Raw genomic sequence first — 26,566 nt, forward strand, 5'->3', positions numbered from 1 at the left:
GGATTCCTGATGGCCTACCAGGTCTCTGAGATTCTACTAATAGGAGTCAGAAGCAAATCCTAGTCCCAGGCTTACCACTACTCTCTGTGACCTTGGGTACTTCCCATCTGAGCCTCAAGTTCAATGTCTATTAATATAAAATGGGGACCTCCAGCATTCAGAGTTAACATTAGCAATCCTGACGCTTTCTAAAGGTTCCGGAGCATCAACTGCGTAGAAGTTGCTGGCACACAAATTAGGGCCGAGCACGCTGTGAGTCCGGCAGAAGGAGGCTGAATCAGCCACATGCCTGGTGTTCGCTACCAGTTCCCATGGTGACTTGCCGAAGAGAATAAACCTTACTCCTCTGAGGGAACAAGTGGCCTCGAGGAGAAGCAAGTGCTGGTGCTGGCGTGTGAAATCAAGTAGGCAAAAGCTTAGAGCAGGTAGCCGTGGGCTTAGAGATTTGGGAAGTGTCCGAATAGATGAGGCCTTCAGGAATGCTAAAGATATACTGGGGTGCCCCGTGACCGGAAGGACCCTTTAGAACTCTGGACAAGGTTAACTAAATGAACACGTACCGGGAGACTCCCCCGTAAGTGGCCGGGAGCATCGGTGTTTGAATCACCTGTTCCAACTGGTCTACAAGGCAACCGAGAGACCAGCCAACAAAGAAACTGTCCCAGCTAAGTTACAAGCAGACCTCCAACGTGCGCGCGGGAGGACCGACACAATCTAATGGAGGAAGGGCAAGGAAGGGCTCGCCTTCCACGAAGAGACGCTACTCTGAGGTGGTGAAGCTGTCAGTACAGCTCTGATCCCTCAGATCCTAGGCCGTGTACCTACAGAGAGTAAGTCTGACAACCTGAGGAGGAGGAAACTCCACCCTAAGGTGATGGGCTGGAAGTCCTCAGAGCCTGGGCAACTTGCAGTTACTCCCAGACCCAAAGTGTAGAGCTGAAAGCCGATGAGGGGACACAGAGCTGTATCAACCCTGATACGGAAGACAAAATCATCTCTGATGGTAACTGTATCCTAAGACTGCTAAAAAGCAGGCCCCCAAGCAGACAGCAATTGCTTTTAAAGTATAATGTTGGTGACCTTCCTTGTAGTGGTCGGTAGTGTGGTTGAAGGATGTGCCTATTTTATAGGACTTCTAGGGCCTGACAGCTTGCAGGAGCTCGAGTCGTGCACCAAACTATCTCCACCCTTCCGGTAGATACACGTGAAGACCCTGTCATTAGGAGGTAACTCTTGGGACCAGGACAGGAGGCCCTGAATGGTTCTGCTACACCAGACTTAGGGGCACAGAGTCTACAGCCCTGATCGGGGGGGTCTGTGCTCCTGAACGAGAAAGTAGAGGGGCCAGTGGACCAAAGCCAGGCTGCTGTGGACCAACACGAGTGTTTCTGGGATGGTCGCTCACACATAACTCAACTCCCAATAGCAGCCACGTGGGCATGGTAAGCTGGCAAGGAATAGCCCGATGCTTAAAGACCCCTGGACCCATAAGATAAGGCTAAGCAGTACTTAGGTTACCAGGAAAACCCTCTGAGGGACACATAAGGATGTTACTGACTCAAACTAAGATGGCAGACGGTCCCAGCTCCTCGAGCAATTGCCTGAGCAAGTACAAGGGATGAGACGTCCACTGGCTCGGCCCAGTAATGTTGGCACCGATCAAAACAAGCTCAGTGGCGACAGCCCTCAAACAGTAAGATTTGCTAAACAATAACAATAACAACAACAACAAAGGAAGAGGATGTCCATAGGATTCACAGGCCTATGATACACACACACACGCACACACATTATTTTTTAATGCTTATTATTTTTGAGAGAGAGGCAGAAAGAGGGAGACAGAGAATCTGAAGCAGACTGCACTGTCAGGGCTGAGCCCAGTGTGGGGCTAGAACCCACGAACTGCAAGATCATGACTCAAACTGAACCACGGAGCCACTCAGGTGACCCTTATACGTATCTTATCACAAGTCCTGACTTACAATGACACCGGAGATCCTGTGTTAGAAGCTTACAGGGCAACTCTGCAGGATACAGTACATACTCTGGTCCGGTAATTGTTAACTATTTCTCTCATATATTACAAGAGTTTGAGAATCAATATGCCAAGGTTTCTTTCTCCTTCCTCTCTTTTACCCAAACAGCTAGTTAGCATTGCTGTTATGTTGATCAGATTCCCTAATGTTAATATGTTGCACAGTTGGTGGTTAAATTTACATTTAGCCTCCAGCTGCCAGTAAGGACAACGGATGGAGGGGGAAAGGGGGAAGGAGTCTCTGCCTAATTACGCACCCCGGGGCTGACCCTGGGGCTGACGGCAGCCTTTCAAGCGGTCTGCGTACAGTCCGTGGAGCTGACTTCACGTGAAGTGCGTCTGTAACCACGTGTGCTAAATTGCCTTAGGTAAAAGCACACTCCTATCTGTACACACAGGAGACAAAGCAAGGAGTATAGGAGCAAGAGGAGCTTTAGAAAATCTGCCCAGCCCACGGCCCCCTTCTGAAAACCATCTTATCCACATCCCCTGTTTCGGGGCAGTTGCACAAAGACCACGTGACCCAGTCAAATCCCGAACAAAGCCAACAGAACAAGGCAGGGTCAGCCATCCCAAGTGGAGCTCAGTAGCTACACTGCAAAAACAGTGAGGAGCGGACTGACCGGGCTTCTCAAGACTCCCATGAAAACAGGGCTGCAGAGGAACTCAAGAGCTCTAGAAAATGCCACAGCTTACAGAGAAGAATATACTTACTACTTCTAACCTTACCGACATTATGATCCCCACTTTGCAGATGAGCAAACCAAGGACTAGGAAAGTGAAGTCCTCTCCTCGAGGCCACACAGTAAGTACATTAACACTGGGATGTAGCTCCAAAGACCTCCACGGGCATCGTCTAACTTCTCTTTGCCTGGTTCTGAAGGATGATTTCCTCTCACCTCCGGAGACAAAGGCTTCTCTAATTCACATGGGAGGCAACTTGCATGACGTAATTCCCACAGGAGTGACAGACTGATGGCGCTTCTCACTGTGCCACCTCCCCACTCTGCTTTTCCTAACCCACTCGCAATCAATTCCAGCTAGCTCCGGGCTCCTCCCTGGCCCGTGAGCAAACATGGCTGGGGAGACGGGGACACGGGGCAGAAGTAGGCCCTAACTGGAAACGGTGCTCGGTTTTTGTTTGTATTACCTACATTGATGGACGATCATTTTCCCACTGCTACAGAACAAATTGAATTGTGATTTATAATCCACAAATTATGTACCCAACGAAGTACTAGGGTACCAGTACATGTTCAAACATTACCAAAATGTTTGTAAGTATTATGTCAGATGTCTAAACTTACAGACTGTATCTACAGAGTCAAATGACAGGATTTGGCCCAAAGTCAGACCCACTGTTAGGAAATTTTCACTAGCAGAAAGCATTCAATACCAAAACTTCCTTCTGCTTTACACAAAGTAACATTTTAAATTATCTTATCCTAAGGGTGCCTGGGTGGCTCAGTCGGTTTAGCGTCCGACTTGGGCTCGGGTCATGATCTCCTGGTTCGTGGGTTCGGGCCCCGCATCGGGCTCTGTGCTGACAGCTCGGAGCCTGGAGCCTGCTTCGGATTCTGTGTCTCCCTCTCTCTCCACCCCTCGTCCGCTCACACTCTGTGTCTCTCTCTCAAAAATAAACATTAAAAAATAAATAAAAAATAAATTATTTTATCCTATCCCATCGTAACTGCATATAGTCATTGGCATTAGAGTTATTCTGAGGGAACCTCTTGTTTGGTCTGTATTTAAGTGAGGCAAACAGAATTAATTTCAAAATGTGGATTACTATTAGGTGCAACTGGGGTATTTTAAGGATTGGAAAGTAGACCACTCTTCAGAAGTGTCTGGTGCATGAAATTTGAGACAAGGTCACTAGGTAAACATCCACGTGCAAGTACGTACCTGTGTACCATCCCTGTTCAACAGCAGTGCTTTGACATTGTCTGTGTGCCCTTTCAGCTTCATTAGTTTCGCACATGTTCTTGGATCCCACACCCTTAAAACCTGTGTATTTTAACAAAATGTTACATCAACTGAATACACGCCTGAACCAATTTCAATGACCGAGAGGTCAAATGACAACCATTACACTGTGAAGGAAATACTGTTTTGCCAATGGGCACCGACTGAGGCTCCCAATCTTTTCAAGTAGGAGGAACCCCTTCTAATGTCGAAACGTGAATAGGCCTCCCCCACCCATTCAGCCCACCCCCGTCACCACAAACGACAGTAATTATATAGTTATATTCTTATTTGTTCAAATAAAACCTTTCCCTTAACAAAATCTCTGTCTGTGTATTTAGTAATTATACGGATCGAATTATTTTGGTGTCTCTGTTTTCCGGTGTTAAAATATACCCGTTAGCTCCCCCTTACCTTCTCAGTGGACCCTGATACAATGATTGTTCCCAGTTGATTCATTGCCAGGCTATAAATGGAATCTTTGTTCCCACTTAAAGAAGAGGCTATTAAGGATAAACAAAGCTAAATGTTAACAAAATCATCATCTGTTCAGCAGTTAGCCAGCAAAAATTCAAGTTTAATTATTTGGCTTAGAAAATGTTTGTGAGTGTTCTAAGGAAAAGAAATCTTGCTATGAGGGAGATCATTCTAAACAACAATACTGTTATCAAAATTTACATCTTGTCTAGATTTGAGACACAAAAGTGCTCAATAAATATTTGCTAAATTGAACTGCACTGCCACTTAAAAACTATCCACATAAGTAATGTATTTTCAAAGATACACTCGTGCCAATAAATATGAACAACATATCCAAACTCACCGTTTTCAAGGAAACACAAACCAAAACAAAAAATATTATTTTCACCTATCAAATCAGATTTTCAATGAGGCAATAATTAATTCTCAAAAAACAGTACAGTGGTACTCTCATACATTACTTGTGGGAGAAGTACAACTTGTTTGGTACAACTCTTGGAAGGATATTAGGCAATGTTTAGTGAGAATCATGTTCATGCTCTACAATTCAGACCTCAGTTTCACTGAATTGAAGGAAGCTACGTATAAACTGTCTATACAGTATCATCCTAATTTTCAATCAAGAATAAATATAGGCAAAAATACTGAGAAGTTACGAGTAAAGGAGTTAATATACGTATTTAGAAAAGTTAACAGGTTATGTAGTAAGTGCTCAGTAACTGTTAGCTGTTAGTACTTCTATAACCATAACTCAGCTCGTGTGATATCCTCTCTAAACGATTCTAAGCAAGATGTATCTGTTGCAGAATCTGTAACCCTAAGCCCGGTCTCTGACCTGGGGACAATCCTGCCTTCTTCTGCTTTGTTCCCTCTTGTTAGTGTTTCTTTGGGGCAGGCCCTACATCTAGAGAGCTAAATAATGTGTCGTGACAGCCCCCAGCAGAGATCGGCTACTGAATCACTACAGTAATGCCCTGGTGAAAAATCAAGGAGATCAAGGGGCGAGTAGTGTTTAGAGCTCTGCATACTTCCTAGGGAAAAGGGTGGGAACGATATTCAAGAAATTACAGACATCAGTCTCCCAACCTGCCCTTCCTGGCACATCCTAGATTATATTAGGCCTGTTTTAGCTATGTCAATGTGAGTATTCCACAGTCATGAAAAGCTGGACCTGTATGCAGAGATCTAGATAGTTCAGGCCTATATCCTGAACACAGACCTGCCAGGCCAGCCTTAGCCACAAATGTGCTCCTAAAAGCCCTCTGACACCTGGCCTAGAGGACGCTAGTGGGCTGGCTCAAGTGTGAGGCTCAGTTTCAAATTTAGACTCCTATGGGTCTGACCTGGTAATCTCAGATGTCTTAGCTGATGAGGCATCTGTGCAATTAGTGTGTTGTGAATGTTTCTGAATTGCCTCTGGAGGCACCCTAGCCTCTCCTGATCTCTTCTGAAATTGGCTGGATTCTTTAGGGTGGCTCTGAAAGGGTCCTGCAAAATCAGTGCAGGGAGCCTTTTCTTTCTTTGTGTATTTTCCATGTTGGCCATTAACTCAAGGGCTCATAGTAACACTTTTAAGAGTCAGAAACTGCCTGCTTTGTCAAGTAATCACCACCTCCATCAACAGTGTCTGCTGAGATTGTGACCCTGGACCAGGCAATGCTACGGGAGGTACAAAGTGGTAATAAGACAGACTCTTTTGCCCTGCAGGAGCTTACACTTTAGCTAGGGAGCTAAGACATGCACATGTACAAAATTAGCCAGGTTACACCTAGAGAAGTTACCATTTTTAGACTGCAGTGAGGAACTAGCTCCTTGTTGTTCAATCATACTCTTGGGGGCTAGAACGCTGTAGGTAGAAGCACTCTCAAAATACGAACCACTGTCTCGATGCAAACCTATCAAAGATGTTTCACCAACCATTCTTTATTTATGTCAACTTGAATCACTTCCAAAGAAATTTTCTTCAAACACCTTACTTGTGACAGTGTTGTTTGAGGCAGTCAATGCTGTTAAGGTATTCACATCCCAGAGGAATATCTGTCTGTCCAACCCAGCTGAAGCTACCAGTTCTTTATCCTTGGCATAGGCTAAGGCCTTTACATAATCCTGTAACAGAACACACGCACGATGATCTACTAGATCGGTAAGGAAAGGAGTCACAGAAAGTACTGAGATCTCACCGTTACACTAAAGACGCTGAAAATTGTTTGTCGTTTTACCTTATGTGTCCTTAGTGTTGACATGCAAAATCCCTTATGTGCATTCCACACTTTCACTGTTGTGTCAGAAGAAGCAGATATTACTAGAAGAGGCAAAGAATAAATGAACCACTTAGTAAGACTTTTCATCATTTTAAGGACTCTTAACAATGTAACGTGCTTTCAAACTGACATTCACAGACACACACGTATACTTGAATATTTACAGTATTTGTAACATTAATTCCAGTACCTGTTCATGTTCACACACACACACATCTAAAAGCTCTTCCTAGAACCTATTTTTGAAACATGTTTTTAAATATGCAGGGCAAAGTTTTTCAATGTTCCAGCTGAAGGCACAACTAATTTGACTGAAAAAAGTTTTCCTAACACAGACTGCAAAACTAAGAAATGGACCTTACCATAATAAGAACAAAAAGAGACATTAATAAGGCTAACAGAAGACTGCATATTGTATGAATCTGTTTACATATATATAGCTTGAATGTAGGCAAAACTAATTTATAGTGTTTAGCAGACAGGAGAGCAGTTATCTTGGGGCATGAGGGAGTGATTGAAAGGGTGGTCCAAGGGGGATTTTGGTAATCTGTACCTGGACACGGGTATTCACCTTACGAAACTTTACTGAGCTGTATTCTCAAGGTGTGTGCTTTTCTGCATGTATGTCAGACTTCAATTAAAAAGGCACATGAAAAATAAAAAAACACACCAAGTTGAGTGAAAAACTCCCAGAAACCCAATAATCTAAAGAAGTACTTACATGTTTTCCCATTACAACAAAGCACAATGTCGTTTACCCAATCGGTATGGTGTTCCATAGATGCTATATATGGATCTTGCTAAAATAAAAAGAAAAATTGTGAGAACGTCACTAGTTTGCATTAGAGGACAAAATATATATTATAAATTATAGATATGTTTGCATTCTTCAATTAAAGTCACCCGTTACTCTCGGGTCGTAAAATTGACAACTGAATTCAGAGTACAATTTCATCAAACAGTTGATGCTTCTGTATTACAGATGTGAATAGAAGTTTTGTTTCAGGAGTTTTATTACTGACGAAAGCCTGGGTTCCTAGGGCAAATGCTTACTTTTTACGCCTCGAGTGAGTGAAGGCAACAAGATCTGGGCTAGGCACCGCACGTGACACAGAGCGCTGCAGGCAGGGGTTTCCTAGGACAGGACGTGAGCAGATCTGCAGGCTGGCGGCGTCTGAATCAGTGGTGGTGAAGGCTCACCACAGACACAGATATGAAAATGAGGCTGATGAAAGCGGAGAGGAGCCCAGCCTAACCCCCTACTGCTATTTTGACTTTCTGAATTAATGTCTTCCTCATGGTATGTACAGTCCTTCAGAAGGCTATAAGAGTATTCCCCATGCTACCGTATCAATTCAGTAACTTGAGATTCTTCCACTCCTCTCTCTTGGCTTAATTACCAGGAGTTAAAGAACAGTATTTCATTACATGCTACACACAACACTTCAAGGGGGAAGAGAACAGTTCTCTACAAGTCTATCTGACAAGTGATGCTACTCAGTCTCGTTGTAAAATGAAGACCGGAAAAAAGATGTCTAAGGGCAGGATGGGTAGGTTTTCTAGATTCTTTCAGGCTTAAACTTTTTTTTTTTTTTAAATATGAAATTTATTGTCAAATTGGCTTCCATACAACACCCACGGCTCATCCCAACAGGTGCCCTCCTCAGTACCCATCACCCACCCTCCCCTCCCTCCCACCCCCCATCAACCCTCAGTTCTCAGTTTTTAAGAGTCTCTTATGTTTTGGCTCCCTCCCCCTCTAACTGTTTTTTTTCCTTCCCCTCCCCCCATGGTCTTCTGTTAAGTTTCTCAGGATCCACATAAGAGTGAAAAAATATGGTATCTGTCTTTCTCTCTCTGACTTAATTCACTTAGCATAACACTCTCCAGTTCCATCCACATTGCTACAAAAGGCCATATTTCATTCTTTCTCATTGCCAAGTAGTATTCCATTGTGTATATAAACCACCTCTTCTTTATCCATTCGTCAGTTGATGGACATTTAGGCTCTTTCCATCATTTGGCTATTGTTGAAAGTGCTGCTATAAACATTGGGGTACAAGTGCCCCCATGCCTCAGCACTCCTGTATCCCTTGGGTAAATTCCTAGCAGTGCTATTGCTGGGTCATAGGGTAGATCTATTTTTAATTTTTTGAGGAACCTCCACACTGTTTTCCAGAGCAGCTGCACCAGTTTGCATTCCCACTAATGATGCAAGAGGGTTCTGGTTTCTCCATATCCTCGCCAGCATCTATAGTCTCCTGATTTGTTCATATGAGCCACTCTGGCATGGGGTGGTATCTGAGTGTGGTTCTGATTTATATTTCCCTGATGAGGAGCGACGTTGAGCATCTTTTCATGTGCCTGTTGGCCATCTGGAGGTCTTCTTTAGAGAAGTGTCTATTCATGTTTTCTGCCCATTTCTTCACTGGATTATTTGTTTTTCAGGTGTGGAGTTTGGTGAGCTCTTTACAGATTTTTGGATACTAGCCCTTTGTCCTATATGTCATTTGCAAATATCTTTTCCCAATCCGTCGGTTGTCTTTTAGTTTTGTTGATTGTTTCCTTGGCAGTGCAGAAGCTTTTTATCTTCATGAGGTCCCAATAGTTCATTTTTGTTTTTAATTCCCTTGCCTTTGGGGACGTGTCAAGTAAGAAACTGCTGCGGCTGAGGTCAGAGAGGTTTTTTCCTGCTTTCTCCTCTAGGATTTTGATGGTTTCCTGTCTCACATTCAGGTCCTTTATCCATTTTGAGTTTATTTTGTGATGTAAGAAAGTGGTCTAGTTTCATCCTTCTGCATGTTGCTGTCCAGTTCTCCCAGCACCATTTATTAAAGAGAATGTCTTTTTTCCACTGGATATTCTTTCCTGCTTTGTCAAAGATTAGTTGGCCATACTTTTGTGGGTCTAGTTCTGGGGTTTCTATTCTATTCCATTGGTCTATGTGTCTGTTTTTGTGCCAATACCATGCTGTCTTGATGATTACAGCTTTGTAGTAGAGGCTAAAGTCTGGGATTGTGATGCCTCCTGCTTTGGTCTTCTTCTTCAAAATTACTTTGGCTATTTGGAGTCTTTTGTGGTTCCATACAAATTTTAGGATTGCTTGTTCTAGCTTCGAGAAGAATGCTGGTGCAATTTTGATTGGGATTGCATTGAACCAAAATAGATAGCTTTGGGTAGTATTGACATTTTAACAATATTTATTCTTCCAGGCTTAAACTCTTGTGAATGTTTTCCGTAATTTGCTTGAAATACTGTAAGTTCCCAGAATGGTGACATTCCAATTCAAATGTGAGTTCCAAAAAGCATTTCAAAGTCCTATTTTCTTAGTTTCTATGTTTCTGACACCGGGCCACCACTGTTTCCGTTGGTTACAAAATTCAAAACCCACAGGACCAAAGTCCACTTAAAGAAACATTATCCAGCAACCGTGCAAAGTAGTGGCTCTTTTTCAGACTGCACATCAGACTTGCAAAGCTTGCTAGAGAGACACGGACTTTTAAAACTACAAGGTCAAGCACCAGGGTTCTGAAGTTAAACTGTGCTCTAATTCTCTGTCGCCTACTAGCTATTTAAGCATGGGCTTCTCTGAGCCTATCTTCCCAGCGATGAAAATGAATCATAACAGCTGCCCTGAAGGTTGATGTGAGAGTTAAAACCACACTGGATAGGAAAGTGCTAAGACTGTCTGGTACATGGCTAGGGGCTCTAAATGCTCCTTCTCCTTCCCTGAATCTTCCTTTCGATGTCATAGACAATACATGCATTCAAACAAAATACAGGAACAGTTCCTTTCCATCTGACTGGGGATTTGTCTTTACATAGATTTAAGTCCTGTTCCCTGTTTAAGAAAACAGACCTTCAATCTCCCGAAGAAGTGGAACATGTTGTCTTTATATTTTTCTATCGACTTTCTATTAACTAATGAGGCCTATTGATTTTTTGGGGGGTACCCTACTCACTTTTCAATAAAGAAACCAAATGTTTGTTCAAGATTAATTATAAATGTAAAAGCATATTCGACCTTTTTTTTTTTTTTTTTTAAAGCACTGACAAGGGTTGCCAAGAAGCTTTTGGGAAACATACTTAAAACAGAAAAATAAACTGTTGAGAGTAATCCTCCTACCAGACAAATCTCTCTGTTCTTTTGTAGGAGACAGCTCTTATCACACACCTAGTTTATGGAGTCCCCACCTTAGCTAAAACACTTTTGAATACTCTCCTACGGGTGTTTTCTCAGAGGCTTACAGAATTCTGGTTGCAGTGTAGCAAATACCTCACTGCTCAGAGATTAAGTCTGAAACTGTGAAAGGTGCCACTTGGACAGACTACAATTCACTGGGTAAATGTGAAATGTGAAACTCAATCCCTGCCTTACCTTGTGCTGATTGACACTCCATATTCTTATGATGGAGTCTCGACCGGCCGTGAAAAGTCTGTTCAGTGCTGGATCCAGCTGCAGGGCATTGACTCCATTTCGATTGTACTTCTCTACTTCATCTCGAATAACATAGGAAACCTGAGAAATACGTCCAAATTTGCTTTTCATAAAGTTGCAAGACATGCGATAATATGTAGGCTACTCGTGGCCAATCTGAAATTCAAAATCCCTTGTTTCCCAATATAAAACTTATTTTTCAACCCGCTGAGACGCTGAGGAGTGGAGAAGAATGACACCCGTAACAGCCGAGTCCAGGATAAGCACGAATGAAGCTAACTTCCCGCAACTTCCTAACCAGACTCTTCCCCAGTCTTGTCTCTCGAATCCACTTTCTACAAAGCAGTTATAAACTGGAACGTGTCTCACCGCTGCTCAAAAACCTCTTCAGTTGCTCACCCTCCTAGACCCGTGATTTGACCCGAACTCCTCTACTGGTCTCCAGTGCCTTCTTCATCTCTCCTGCCACCCATCTTTGCACACTCTGCTCGTGGTTCTTTTTTTTTTTTTTTTTTTTTTTCAACGTTTTTTTAATTTATTTTTGGGACAGAGAGAGACAGAGCATGAACGGGGGAGGGGCAGAGAGAGAGGGAGACACAGAATCGGAAACAGGCTCCAAGCTCCGAGCCATCAGCCCAGAGCCTGACGCGGGGCTCGAACTCATGGACCGCGAGATCGTGACCTGGCTGAAGTCGGACGCTTAACCAACTGCGCCACCCAGGCGCCCCCTGCTCGTGGTTCTTACACACCGTGCCTCCAGACCATCGGTGCCCCGGCCCCTCTGTGTGGAAGCTCTCCTTCCTACTCTGCCGCAGTCTTTACACGTGTTTAGATGACGCTTCCTCGAAAGGCCTCGTCTGACCTGCCAAACAAAGTGAGGTTTTGTGTTCCTGTAATACACTAACCCCCTCCTTCAGAGTACCTTGCCTTACTTCGCCGCCGTCGGTAACCTGTCTGATCACTGTGAAAACCCAGGAGAATCAACCAAAAGCAATTACAACTAAGAAAAAGGCAGCCAAAAGCGAAATGTTTCTAATCTAATGAAATAACCAGTGAAGACAAAATTGGGGGGGAGGTACCTACAATAGGAACAAGAATGAATACCCAGAAATATATTTTGCAAGGAAGACACATAATCGGCAGGACAAGGTATGTAAAAGAACGACTTGAATAGAGGAGACATGCCGTACGGGAAGATTCAAAATTAGTAATTCTTGCCTAAATTTGTGAATTTAGCCCAACTTTGGTCAGAATCCTGTCAGATTTCTTCCTAGAAGACAAAGTACATACAGTATACTGTCTCTGAGGGAATACCCAGTCATTTTTAAAAATGAAAAGATATTCTTTAGAGATCTTAAGAGGTATTATTGTAAAGCTACTAGAATTACAATGGAGTACCACCACGGGAATATGGAAAAAAGGATCACTAGAATGAAACAACATTTGGAAACATATTTTCCTGTTATAAATTTTTAATTTTTCCTATAAACATAGTATGTCAAATGAATGAGGGCATGAGAAGTCATTTAATAAATTATCTAGGAGCATCTAGTGATTCCACCGGGAATAATTATATCCTTTCTCCAAATCTGAAACCAAAATGAATTTTTATATGAACTAAAGATTGAAATTTAACAATTTAATCATAAAAATACTTTTTAAAAAGACAGGCAAATATTTATAATCTCTAGACAGAGAAGGTTCTGCTAACATGAAAAGCAACAGGGTAATCTTTTCAAAGAAAAAGGCCAACGCGGCTATGACCAAACACAAGTCTATACCTTGCGTGTGTACACAACTGTTCACAACAGCATTATTCACAACAGCCAAAAAGTGGAAACGACTCAAATGTCCACCAACTGACGGATGGAGAGACAAAATGTGGTATATCTGTGCAACGGAGTATTATTCAGCCATAAAAAGCAGGGAAGTATTGACATAGCTTATGGACACAGCCAGAATCTTAAAAACATTATTAGGCTAAGTTAAAGAGACCAGTTACAAAAGGCCACCTATTTTATTCTATTTATACGAAACATCCAGACAGGTAAATCAATCTACAGAGAAAGAAAGCAGATTAGGGTTGCCAGGGGCTTAGAGGAGAGGAAAATGGGGGTGACTACTAACAGGTATGATGTTTCTTTCCGGGGTGATAAAATGTTCTGAACTAGGTGATCAATGCACAGTGTTGGGAGTTTCCAAAAAAGCTCTAAATTGTATACTTTAGCAGGGTGAACTTGTAAATTTTATCTCAATACAGCTGTTATTTAGGAAAAAAACCACCCTGAATGTCAAAAAATAATAGGAGTAAGGTTAAAAGGCAAACATCTCACTGGGAGAATAATGAAACAGATATGAAAAACAAAAGTTCACTCTTGAGAACATACTAAGCATCCTTACAAAACAGTAAGAAAAAGTCAAACTCCTTAACAGAAAGAGGAACAAACATCACAAAGGGGAAATTTTTAAAAAAGAAAAGAAAACGGCCAGCAAACGCATAAATAAAGTCACAAAACAGGCCAGGGTTGTATGCACAAAGACAACAAGACTGTCTTTTGGGTACAAGTAATTGTAATAGAAATTTGCGAATGAGCTTAAATTGAAAAAAAAGAGAGAGAGAGAGAGAGATAATTTAACATAGAGATACAAGGATATCTATCAGAGCCCAAGGGCAAGAAATATATATAGTCGTGACTCATAAGAGACATTTTAAAATAAAATCATGGCACTTCTCTGTTGAAGCCTTCCAAAGATTTTTCACTGCATTGAAAGTCCAAATTCCTCACGTGCTTTGGATCTATCCTGTGCCTTCACACTCACCTCTAACTAACTCCCCCCAGCGTCTTTCATGAGAGTCACCCCAAACTCCTTTCTGTTCCTCCGATACAACAAACTCTTTTACTGTTGACTGTGCCAAGAAGATCCCCTGAGTCTACAACACCCACAGGAATACCGCCCCCCCGCCCCCCGGCTTTTATCTGCTTTTATCTTGTCTGGCTCACCCTGGCCCTCCATGTCTCAGCAGAAAGGTCACCTCTTCCGAAAGGCATCCCCTGATCTCCTTCATCACTTACCCTACTTACTTCTCCCGTGGTTCCTACCACACTCCATATTTCCCTTTTTTTCCTTTTATCATTAAGTTTCCTATGCTTTGAGAAAGCCCTTTCAATCTAGAAACTTGTGGCACTTCGGCTCTGAGAAACTTTCTTGTATCAAGTCATTAATAATGATCTTTGCTTCCTTTGCTCCTTCTTAAATTCCCATCAATCAGATGTTGGAACTTTCTTTTTTTTAATTTTTAAAAAATGTCTGTTTTTGAGAGAGAGAGAGAGAGAGAGAGCGAGCAAGCACAGGAGTGGAGGAGGGGCAGAGACAGACACACAGAATCTGAAGCAGGCTCCAGGCTCCGAGCTGTCAGCACAGAGCCCGACGCGGGGCTCGAACCCACAAACTGCGAGATCATGCCCTGAACTGAAGTTGGACGCTCAACCTACTGAGCCACCCAGGCTCCCCAGATGTTGGAACTTTCAAACTGATCCTTCATCTTTTATTCTATATTATCGACCTTTGCCCTTTTGTTTCCTTTTGTAATACCTCCTTCACTATTTTTTAACTGCTATTATTTTTTTTAGTAAATTTCAGTATGATGGACAAAACAGAGGTGGGATCTTCAAAAAGGAAATGACTTGGTAAATTACGGCACATCCGTCCTAGGTGGTCATTAAAGAATCAACATGAACTATACACACTGCAATGCTCCAAGACCTATTACAGTAAAACCTTGTTGTTAAAGAAAAAAAATACTGGCTGTAGAGATCAGGAAAACAGGATTCAGGTCTTTTAACAAACACGGATGAGGCATCCACCGGTGGCCAGGCTCGATTCTAAATGCTGAGGATCTTGTGAGCAAGCACAAAGTCCGCTTGGAGCTTTCACTCTAGCGGGGGCTGGAGCTAGAGAATATAAGTCACAGCAAGTTAAGTGACATTGGCTGCCCTCCCCCTGCAGGATACAGGCAAGCTGTGCAGGCAGATGAGATGGAAGTAAAAGAAAGAGAAAAGCAGAAGGTACTGGAGACAGAAGCAATGAATGAGCGAACAAAGTCCTGGAAAAACTCATTTAGACAGAGTCAAGAGTACAAGCAAAGGCAGAGAAGATGAAGACTCATATCTTAAAAAAAAAAAAAAAAAAAAAAAAAAAAAGGGCAAGGCAAGGAGCAGAGGGTACTGTAAGAACTCTGCAAGGAATGGGAAGATAGACCTTCGGTAGGAACTATACATTTTGGAAGAGACATGTAAAGGGACTGACAGGAAGAAGACTAGGGCAGTGCCCTAGCAGTAAGTACCCAGCCAGACTACACTGTAAGTATTTGTAGCTGGCTCAATAAGTAAGCACTGTTTGATTAACTTGTGGGACCCAAAACAAAGAAATCAGAGTGGGGACGATCCACTAAACTTCATGTGGTAATACCCCTAGAGTATTTGGTAATGTGCCAGAGGGCAGAGGAAACACTATCCTTGATTATTTTACTTCAAGATAATCAGATTCGTTTTCTATCGCTGAGATATACATTACTACACATTTAGTGGTTTCAAACAATTCCCATTTATTATTTCACAGTTCTGAAGGTCAGAAGTCCAGGATGAGCTTGGGTAGGTCCTCCGCTTAGGGTCTCTCAAAAAGTCTAAACTGATTGGTCAAAATTTGATTGGTCTGTTCCTTCTCCGAGGCTCTAGGACAGTTGGCTTCTAAGCTAATTCAAGTTGCAGGCCTGCAGGCCGTTTCCTTGCTGGCGGTCAGCCAGGGGTCCATCCTTGCTCCTAGAGGATGCTTGCAATCCTTCTCAAACTTTCTACGCGCCCTCTCCTGCAAAAGAGGGACTCTCTCGTGCCTCAAATCTGACTTCTGCGTCCAGTGGGAGAACACTCTCTGTTTTTAAAGGATCACATAATTAAATTGGGCCCGCTGGGATAATCCAGGATAATCCCCCCTTTAAGGTCTGTAACCTTAATTACATCTGCAAAGTCCTTTTTATCATGCAACATAACATATTCACAAATTCCAGGGATTAGGGCATGGGCATTTGCTGGGGGAGGGGGGATTCTGCCTATCACAGTAACAATTTTTTATGTGAAAACAAATATAGACGTATCATGTAATAAGTACAAAATTCACAATCTTTTTAAGAAAAGAAGGGGTGCCTGCGGCATTTCAGGCTTACAATGGAGGCACTCTGAACTATTACCCTGCACCCCGCCCCCCCCCCCCACAGTGTGCATTAACTCACCTCCAGCTGGATGTCTAACAGGCATCTTAATCGTGCCATTGCCCAAACCACGCTCCTAACAGTCCTCTCCAAACTAGTTTTTCCCAGTCTTCCTCACTGAGAGGCGTTAACGGCAACTCCATTCTTCCAGTCGCTCGGGCCAAAAACCTTGGTGCCATGGTTAATTCAATTTGTCTCATCTCACATCCTGTCAGCAAGTCTAGTCTTGCAAAATTTAACTACTTCTCACCACCCCGTGTGGAGCCACTATCACACAGCGTCTGGATTTCTTTTTGTTTTCCTGTTCATTTATTCATTCTGAGGGAGAGAGAATCCCAAGCAGGCTCTGCGCTGTGTGCCGGTGCTCCCCCCTCCCCGATGCGGGGCTCGACCCAGCGAACCCGTGAGGTCACAACTGGAGCCCAAATCAAGAGCTGGACGTTTAAGTTTGACCGACTGAGCCACCCAGTCCCTACCCACCCCCACCCGGGTTTCTTGAACAGCTCTTGGTCCCCCTGCTCTGCCCCTGCTCTAAATATAGCCGCCAGGCTGGTCCTGTTAAAACACAGATACATCATGTATATTCCTCTACTCCAAATTCGCCAGGGCTTCCCAGCTCGCTCAGTGTAAAAGCCAAAGCCCTCCCTATGACCTGCAGCGCTCCTAAAAGATCTGGCCTGCAACGACCTCTCTGATCTCATCACCTGCTCTTCTTCCCTCACTCATTCCATGCCAGCCACAAAGGCATCTCGAGCACTCCACAAGCAGGCCAGGCACATTCCCACTCGGGACTTCCGCATTTGACGTTCTCCCTGGAATGCTCTCCCAGATGGCAATCTCATTTCCTTCAGCTCCTTACTCAAAAGTCAGCCTCTCAGCAAGGCCTTCTCTGGCCACCACCACTAAAATTTCACTTCCCCCTCCACTGCTCACCACTAACCATTTTTTACATCTGAAACTTATTTCTCCCCACATTATCTTACAGAAATTTCAAACACATATAAAAATCGAAAGAATTACACAGCCAATGTCTGTATACCCACATCTGTTCTACAATGAACACTGTTTATGTTTGCTTTATCTCATACCCATCCAGCCATCTGATCTGCTATTTTCAATGCGTTTCAAAATAAGTTGCACATCATCAACATCGCTTCCCCCTAAGTACTTCAACGTGTATATCACTGTCTAGACTCCATTATTTATTTATGGCTTTTTTTTTAGTGGTTCCTTTTTTAAGGTAAAATTTACATACAACGAAATGTAGAAATCTTAAGGGTACACAGATACTTCTGACAAACGCATGTATCTGTATAACATAAACCCCTACGAAGACATACAGAACATCATTACCACCCTAGGAAGCTCCCTCCTCTGCTTCCCAACCTCTACGTGCCATTTCTAGGCAATCTAGAGCTCACTTTTTTTCACCATAGGTTAGTTTTGTCTGTTCTAAAACAATCTGTAAGTGGAATCACACAGCTCTTTTGTGGAAGGATACTTCCAGCTATCCAGGTTACATCAGGTCAAATCTGGCCAAGAAAAACTGGCCAAGTTTCAGTAATTCTCACATCTGTTTTCCCTGCTCAATCCTGTGGCTGCTTTCACAGCCACATATACAATGGCTGAGTTGAGTGGCTATGACACAGTAATGTGGCCTGCAAAGCCTAAAATACTTACCATCTGATCCCTTAGAGAAAAAGTTTATTGACCTCTGTTCCAACGGATGCCACAGTGGTACAATTTTTTTTTTTTTTTTTTTACTATCCATCCTGTATAAAAAGTAACTCATCTTGGACATCTGGCTAATTTGTAAGGGTCTTTCCTTGAGAAGCCAGGATTTGGATTCACTGTACTTCTTTTAAAAAGTCTCAAAGATTAAACAACCAACCCAAAACTGGGACTCAGACTCAGAAGTAAGGACCCACACTACCTTTGAATAGGTCTGGAATAACTCAATATTTAGCAGAGAAAGAAGGTAAGTACTGATAGAAGAGAACTTGGTTGGTTGCCTCTCCATTCCCCATTTCTGCTCCTAATACTTTCCTTAAGGCAAGCAAATCCTAGAAGAAAAAATGTACAGGAGCTACTTAAGACACTGTAATCTTGGATACTGTGTGAAAGGACATGAGGCTTGGGATGGGACAGCCACCAAGTGGAAAGGCCAAAGCTGGGAGTTTGGGAATCGAAGAGAACTCCTAAGCAGCCCGATGGTCAAGTTTCTTAGGTTAGAGAGTCACAGTGAGCCTGCTGGTTCAAGATTTGCATGAAACTAGGACTACCTCTTGAGTTTTCATTTACATGAGCCAATACATATCTTCTATTATGGGAGCCGGATTAACTTGGATTTGGGGTCATTTCCAAGGAGAAGAGTCCTCCTGTTAATGGAAGGCCGAGTATTTATATGTTTGAACCATCACTGAGTACTATGGCATAGTCAGCATTGTTGTTTCTCCTAAACCAGTAATAGTAGTGACAACCTCACCCCAAGAATTCTGAAGCAAGTGAGGAAAAAGGTCATTGTTGAAGGGAAGATGGAGAGATGGGGGGGGGGGGGGTAGAGAGAGAGAGGGCGCACGCATATGCGAGCCAACCAAAAGACTCAGGTTTTGGAAAATCGTAACACCAAGGGACCACCAGGGAGTGAAATGACTTGCTTTGATACTTTACCAGGAAAAAAATCTGCATCATATATCTGAATTCACCAATTTGATAGTCTGATAATGTTTTTGCCAATCACAAATCCACCCCTACCCCTCATACTCACTTTCAGGCTTTTTAGAAGTTGAAAATGGTAAGACGTGTTCATTCTTCATTATGTCTATAATTAATAAGCAGTATGTTTGGACCCCTCTCTACTGTCTATTTATCAATATTATAAGTCTCAAGGTTCTTTTTGGCCTACAATTTAATCACGAAGCTCAGGGCTACTGCCTCTTGGTACAAGACACAGACAGCCAAGAGGCACAATATATTTATGTAGCCATATATATGTTTTCCAAAATGGAAAGATTTTATGAGAACAAAGAATGTTTTAAAAAGCTCAAAAATATAAAAGTTAATACATATTTTAAAATAAAAGATATCCCATTTCCTGCCTTACCCATAATCACATAATCTAAAACATAGAGATAATCACTGTTAATAGCTTTTCAGACTTTTGAAATACATTATTTCCTTGTGGAAATGGGACTATGTAATGTTGACTTATTTTTTTTTACTTCTGGACACTTTTCCTTTTTAGTAATACAGACTGAACTTGTCTTTTTAACAACTATAGATTAATCCACTACATACTGTACCTAAGTTACCTGCCAAGTGACTACCGATAGACATTTAGATTTTTTTCACAATGACAGCATTCCAAAAATAAACCCGCTAGCACAACCAGAGAAAGATATATGCATATGCGCTTGTTTTTTTAAAATATTTTTAATGTTTATTTTTGAGAGAGACAGACAGACAATGTGAGCAAGGGAGGGGCACAGAAAGAGGGAGACACAGAATCCAAAGCAGGCTCCAGGCTCACAGTTGTCAGCACAGAGCCCGATGTGGTGCTCAAACTCACAAACCACGAGATCATGACCTGAGCCGAAGTCAGACACTTAACCGACTGAACCACCCAGGCGCTCCTGTACTTTTGTAAAACAGACGAGGAATTGCTGGGTCAATGGGAATGTGTATTTAAAATTTTGACAAACAGCAAGACACTAAACAAATATTATGACATTTAGAACAAAAAAAAATCACATAAGTTGGGTACACACGCACAAGGAGGTATAGAACATTGGTTTTCTTTTTTTTTAATTTTTTTAATGTTTATTTACTTTTGAGACAGAGAGAGACAGAGCATGAGCAGGGGAGGGTCAGAGAGAGAGGGAGACACAGAATCTGAAACAGGCTCCGGGCTCCGAGCTGTCAGCACAGAGCCCGACGCGGGGCTCGAACTCACGGACCGTGAGATCATGACCTGGGCTGAAGTCGGACGCTCAACCGACTGAGCCACCCAGGCGCCCCAGAACATTGGTCTTCAACCAGGGGCAATTTTGCCCTCCAGGGGACATTTGAAAGTATCTAGTCATTTTTGGTCGTTGAAACCGGGAAGATGTTAACATCTAGTAGACAGAAGCCAGGATAATGCAAAACAACCTACAATGCATAGGATAAACCCACCCCCCCAATAAAGAATCATGCAGCCCAACGTGCCAACAGCACACAGAGTAAAACAAACAAACAAACAAACAAAAACTGGTCTAGGATTATATATCACATGGTCCAAAGTAGCATTCTTTGAAGAGTAGAGGACAATTATCACCTTTACCTTTATATTGTTTTGTGGGGTTCTTTGGCAACAAACAGGCACTAGTTAAAAAAAAAAAAAAAAAAAACCACTTCCATAAATAAAAGTTCTCCCTCACGTTGAGATAAAATCAGTCTCTGTAGCTTCTCACATTGGTTCTGTCTCTTGGGGACAAATTCTGAAAGCAGCTAATAAGATTCACGGAAGATTCTCTTCATCAGACTAATCTTAGCTCTTCTGAATGCTCTTCGTAGGAAATAGTTTTAGGTTACTTCACCAATCTGATGGCTAGACCTATCAAGAACAACGTACTAAGTGCTGGCCCCCAAACTGTAGTTTTGTACTCTGATCAGCAAAGAATGGAATTATCTCCCTCGTTAAACATGTGATGGCTCACATTCAGCTTATTAAAACATTCAGTTTTTCCATACACACTGTGGTGAATTTACATTTCCTCATCTTGCACTTTTATATTGCTTTTTAATTTTTTAAATGCTTATTTTTGAGAGAAAGACAGAGAGAGAGAGAGAGAGAGAGAGAGAGTGAGTGAGCAAGCGGGGGTGGGGGCAGAAAATCCAAAACAGGCTCTGTGCTAACAGCAGAGAGCCTGATGGAGGGCTCAAATCCATGAACTGTGAGATCATGGCCTGAGCTGAAGTCAGACACTTAACTGACTGAGCCACCCAGGCACCCTTATATTGCTTTTTAAATTTAAATACAAGAAAATGAGGTGGCTGATTAACTCTCCTTTATTTACTACCTTATGGTGTACCACTCCAGTGTCTAGAATACAATTAAGACAATTTTGAGTTGCATTTTAGTCAGGAGCAGTCATTCTCACCCACCTGGCTTGGATGCTGGGGTTATATAATCCCATTACTGGTGCACTTAAAAATCACCTAACAGGGTGAGTAGTTGTAGATTCTAACTCAGGACCCTGCATTGATCAATGAGATCAATAAAACAAGTAAACTGCCCAGAAGACTATGGCCTACAGCCAGTAACGGTTACCTTACTGAAGATAAGGGGTTTTTTGTTTGTTTGTTTGTTTGTTTGTTTGTTTTTACCTATTACATACTCGATTTCAACCTGTAGATCTACGTACGCAGTGTCCCATATTACTTATTCCTATACTGGCTCAATTCTTTGCACATCTTTGGGACTAAAGTAAGTGCTCAGGAAATGTTTCATGAGTAAGTACACAAACCTTCACTCCTACATACAATCCACCTGCAGGCAAACACCTGTAATAGGGCTTTTACTCCTCGCACCGTTTAAAATAATAGGTAGCAATAACTCTTAAACGTACCCAAAATAAAAGTGGATTCACGAAGGCATAAAGCACACACCGAAGGGTTGGATAACTCTACGCTTCGAGAATAAATTACAGAAACAGGAAAGAAAGATTCGAGGATGCACGAGATGAAAAAAATTCATAAAAATGATCGTTTCCCCACTAACACTGGCACACTCCCACGTCGTTTCCACCTCACAAGGGACAAAGCTTCCGGGGGGAGGGGGAGGGTCGGGAAGGCAGGGGGCTCCCGAGCAGAATCCTCCGCAGAAACCCCGCAGGACCGTGGGCGCCCCGCTGCCCCGCCACGCCCCCGCACAAGCCCACTCCGTGGCCGCCCGCCGGGGAATTGCCCGGAGGCCTCTGCTCAGACGCGGCTAGGGCAGAGCGCTTTGAAGAAAAGCAAGGGAAGGGGGAGGCAGGTGGGCGGGGAACGAGCCCATCCAGATCCCGCAAGCCCACAAGAGAGCTGCAGACCCGCAACCCTGGGCTCCGGACCGCGCACCCGAGGGTCCTGGGACCCGGCCAGGCGGGCCCAGCCAGCCGCCCCCCGCCCCTTCCTCAAGCCGTTAACGCCGCGGCCCCACCCCTCGCCGCTGGCTGCGCCCCGTCCCGCTCGCCCCAAGACGCTACCCTGGCCGACCGCGGCCCGAGGCAGCTGCTCGTTGGAGGTGGGCCCGGGGCCGCAGGCCGCGTCCGGGAGGTCGAGGAGCGGGGCTCCCATACCTGCACTTTCCTCCGCCCTGCCGTGTTCTGCCGGTGATGGGCCGCCATCTTGCATGTTGACACTCCTACGTCACTTCCGGAAGTGTCTGGGACCGGGCGGATGTCCCGCCTCTTCCCCTTTAGCCAAGGGCAGGTGGTGGAGCCGAAGTTGGCCTGGCCTCGTGCTCACCTGATGCTGTGTGTCCGTGTGGCCGGCGGCTCTCCGGTGAGGTAGAAGCACCTAAAAACCGTTGTGTGGTATCGTGGTGGCGGAAAGAGCGCCGCTTTCTGAGCCGAAGGAGCAGTCCGACTCCAGCTCCGTGGCCTTAAACCATGGCTTGCGCTGCCCTCCGTTCGGGATGCCTCCTCCAGAGGTCCAAGCAGGCGAAACGAAAACGCTGAAAGAATTAATGCTGGACATGGGAGGCTTGGACAGACCTCTCCCCTCTCTGCCCCAGCTTTCCTAGGCCGCCAAAGGAACCTACCGATTTGCCACAAAGTACCTGAAATTGTAGAATTATTAAATTGGTTTCGAGGGGTGGGGAGAAATAGAAGGTTCCGAAAGAAGTGGCCCGTATCTTCAGGAGGAGCAAAATTTCTATTTAAATAAGAGATAAAAGGGTGTTATTAGAAGGCGAACATTAAAATTGGTCCTGGAGACAACTTTTCTAAGTTAACAAATCCTGAAGGAGTTGAGGCTCACTCTTGTATCTGCTTTAAGGCATCTCTTACACTAGGATGGTTAGATCTGGATGAAAGTTTGCCTTGAGGACGCTTTCCTGACACTAATTATAGGTGCTGAAGAGCGCCAGGCTCTTCCTTGTGAAAGTGAATTCTTTAGAACGGCACTGTCCCATACAGCATCTGCTAGCTACATGTGGCTACTGAGTACTTGAAATTAGCAACTTCAAACAGATAGGCTGAAACTAAACTACCTGCCAGATTTCAAAGAAAGGGTAAAGAAAAAAATAAAATATTTCATTAATAATTTTAATATAGATCTCACGTTGAAATGATGTCTTGGAAATACTGGTAAAATAAAATAGATTATTTCTCTTTTTTTTTTTTAAATTTTTAAATGTTTGTTTATTTTTGAGAGAGAGAGAGAGAGAGAGAGAGAAAGCGCAAGCAGGGGAGGGGCAGAGAGAGGGGGAGACAGAACGCAAAGCAGGCTCCAGGCTCTGATTTGTCAGCACAGAGCCCTATGCGGGGCTCAAACCCGCGAACCGCGAGATCATGAACCACTAGATCATAACCTGAGCCGAAGTCAGATGCTTAATCGACTGAGCCACCCAGGCGCCCATAGGTTATTTCTTTTTACTTTGTATAATGTGGCTATTAGTATATTTGAAGTTACATACATATCTCACGTATTTCTGTTGCATAGTGCCAGTATAGAATGATGCTTTAGAAAGTTCTTGTCTAGACAAATGCCTTTTTAAGTTAATAAATGTGGATTAGAAGAGTAGAAACTGATATCAGAAAGCTTCTTAAAACTTGCAGTGGTAACGTGTGGTTTTTTTTTAAGTTTATTTATTTTGAGAGAGAGAGCATGAACAGGGGAAGAGTAGACAAAGGGAGAGAGAGAATCCCAGGCAGGCCCCACACTTTCAGTGCAGAGCCTGGCACGAGGCTCCAACTCATGAACCACGAGATCATGACCTTAGCCAAAACCAAGAGTCAGACCCTCAACGAACTGAACCACCCAGGCACCCCTAGCAGTGATAACTTGTAGATAAGTTACCATTACTGCATTTTATTATGACACATTCACTCCTTTATTAATGTGTTCATCCAACAAAATATTATTTAGCATCTGTTAACTGCCAGGCACTATATTAGGTGCTGGGCATCTAGTGGTGAGTGCACATAATCATAGTACTTAGAACCCCAGGGTAGGGCAGGATTTAATTAAACACATTAGTGAATATGGAATAAGTACAATGCAGAAAAATGGTTATAAGACAGGAAAGAATCCTTGAGTCAGGATCTGAGGATAGACTTAATTTGGCAAGGAGAGGAAACAGTGTGAGCAAAGGTCTTATGGCAGGAGGGAGCATGGAACATTCCAAGAATTGAGGACCAGTGCTCAGCGTACAGAGAACAAGGAGAAAGACAGGCAGAGGCCATACCCAGAAAATGCCAGTTGTGTACCCATGAAGTGCCAGGCATTGTGCAGGCTTGTTGCCCTGCACAATATGGTGGTGCCTGCCAGAAATGGTTTGTTAGATTGCAGCGGTCCTACTTTGGTCCTGAAGGACAGTGAAGTCACGATGTCCTTTTAATGTGCAGAATATCCAACAGTATTGGGGCACCTGGGTGGCTCAGTTGGATAAGCAGCCGACTCTTGATTCCAGCTCAGGTCGTGATCTCACAGTTTGTAGATTCAAGCCCTGCATTGGGCTCTGTGCTGATACAGTGGATGGAGTCTGCCTTGGATTCTGTCTGTCTGTCTCTCTGTCTGTCCCTCCCTGCGTGCACTCTTTCTCTCTCAAAAATAAATAGAACAAACAGGAAGAAAAGTTAAAAAAAAAAAAAAGAGGAAGAAGAAAAGAATATCCAGCAATACGTCTTGAAGTTCACTTTGCCTAAAAGGAGAGATGGCCTTGGGTAATAATAATTGATGGCGCAAGGCTAATTATTTGGCCAGTTGGTCAAGGACATTGGAAAGAGCAAGACTGGAGAACTGGTGACAAGGAAGATTTGGGATGGGCTATGCCGATGGACCTAGCAAAATGAAACTTCTGCTCTGTGGAGGAAGCTCAGCCTCCTTTTCCAGGCTCAGCACTGGCTCAGTGGAATCATGAATGAAACAGAAAGGATAACAGGACTGGAGCTCTGCCTAGGACCACCACGCACTGTCGGGCGTTCAGGTTGCCAGCAACGATGACCAGTTCTGAGTTGGTGAGATAGCCCCTGCTCCGGGAGGATCAACCAACCACTTGGAGGCAAGTCATTTCCTTTGGCCCTACCCAGTCATTGAGAGAGAGAGGAGTTATGTCCTCTCTGCAATATACTTACCCTACATTTCCATTTGTTTCCCTGCTTGCTGTGCTGGTGTAAACACCACCATCTGGGGATTGAATGAATGCTTTACATACAATCATTGTGTCTGATGCCATATAGCTTCTGACCAGGAAACTCACTCTGTAATGAAAGAAATAGCACACTGGGCTATTGCCCATAGAATTCATTGGTCTAATTGCACTGTCTGTCCCCAGGAAGCACATGTCTTACTGAAGATGTTAGCTATGGTGCTTTCTTGGAGATAGCCCTTTTTGCAGCATATGCTTTGAACTTAGTGTCCAATATTTGGTACTTTTCCTTCATGTTCTTGCTGTCTATTGCTGTATAACTGTCCCAAAACGTAGTGGTTTAAAACAACTACAACATTTACTTTGCTTACAAATCCATAATTTATGCAGGGCTCGTGAGGACAGCTTATCTCTGTTTCACTTTCCACTTAATGCCAGCTGGGGCAGCCAAAAAGTTGGGGGCTGAAATCATCTAAAGCCTCCCTCTTTCACATGTCTGGGGACTGATGCTGAATCTGTGGCCAGAACATCTACTCATGGCCTTTCCACAGTGCTGTTTGGTTCCTCACAACATAGTATCTGGGTTCCAAGGGCAAGCATCCCCAGAGAGAGAAATGTGGGTGGAAACTGTAATGTCTTTTCTAAACTAACAGTGGAAGCCCAATAACTTTTTTAAAGTTTATTTTGAAACAGCAAGAATGAGGGAAGGGCAGAGAGAGAGGGAGAGAGAGAGAGAATCCTAAGCAGGCTCTTCACTGTTAGCACAGAACCCCATATGGGGCTCCAT

The 26,566-nt window shown here is 43.5% G+C and overlaps 1 protein-coding gene across 2 annotated transcripts in view; it reads right to left on the reverse strand.

Annotated features, from left to right (window-relative positions):
* WDR48 (WD repeat domain 48) overlaps positions 1-22,833 on the reverse strand; it is a 43,441-nt gene extending 20,608 nt beyond the window's left edge. The window contains exons 1-8 of one of the 2 annotated variants that reach the window (XM_042954304.1): positions 22,766-22,833; positions 11,120-11,260; positions 7,463-7,541; positions 6,700-6,782; positions 6,457-6,586; positions 6,262-6,375; positions 4,415-4,503; positions 3,941-4,042 (exon numbers count right to left, since the gene is read on the reverse strand). In XM_042954304.1, the coding sequence (XP_042810238.1) occupies positions 3,941-4,042; positions 4,415-4,503; positions 6,262-6,375; positions 6,457-6,586; positions 6,700-6,782; positions 7,463-7,541; positions 11,120-11,260; positions 22,766-22,813 (786 nt within the window). In that variant the 5' untranslated portion in view covers positions 22,814-22,833. The remainder of the gene's footprint in view (positions 1-3,940; positions 4,043-4,414; positions 4,504-6,261; positions 6,376-6,456; positions 6,587-6,699; positions 6,783-7,462; positions 7,542-11,119; positions 11,261-22,765) is intronic. The other variant, XM_042954303.1, reaches the window with a different exon arrangement.
* Positions 22,834-26,566: the final 3,733 nt, after the last annotated feature.

The sequence above is a fragment of the Panthera leo genome, chromosome C2 (assembly GCF_018350215.1).
Source record: "Panthera leo isolate Ple1 chromosome C2, P.leo_Ple1_pat1.1, whole genome shotgun sequence".
NCBI lineage: Eukaryota > Metazoa > Chordata > Mammalia > Carnivora > Felidae > Panthera > Panthera leo.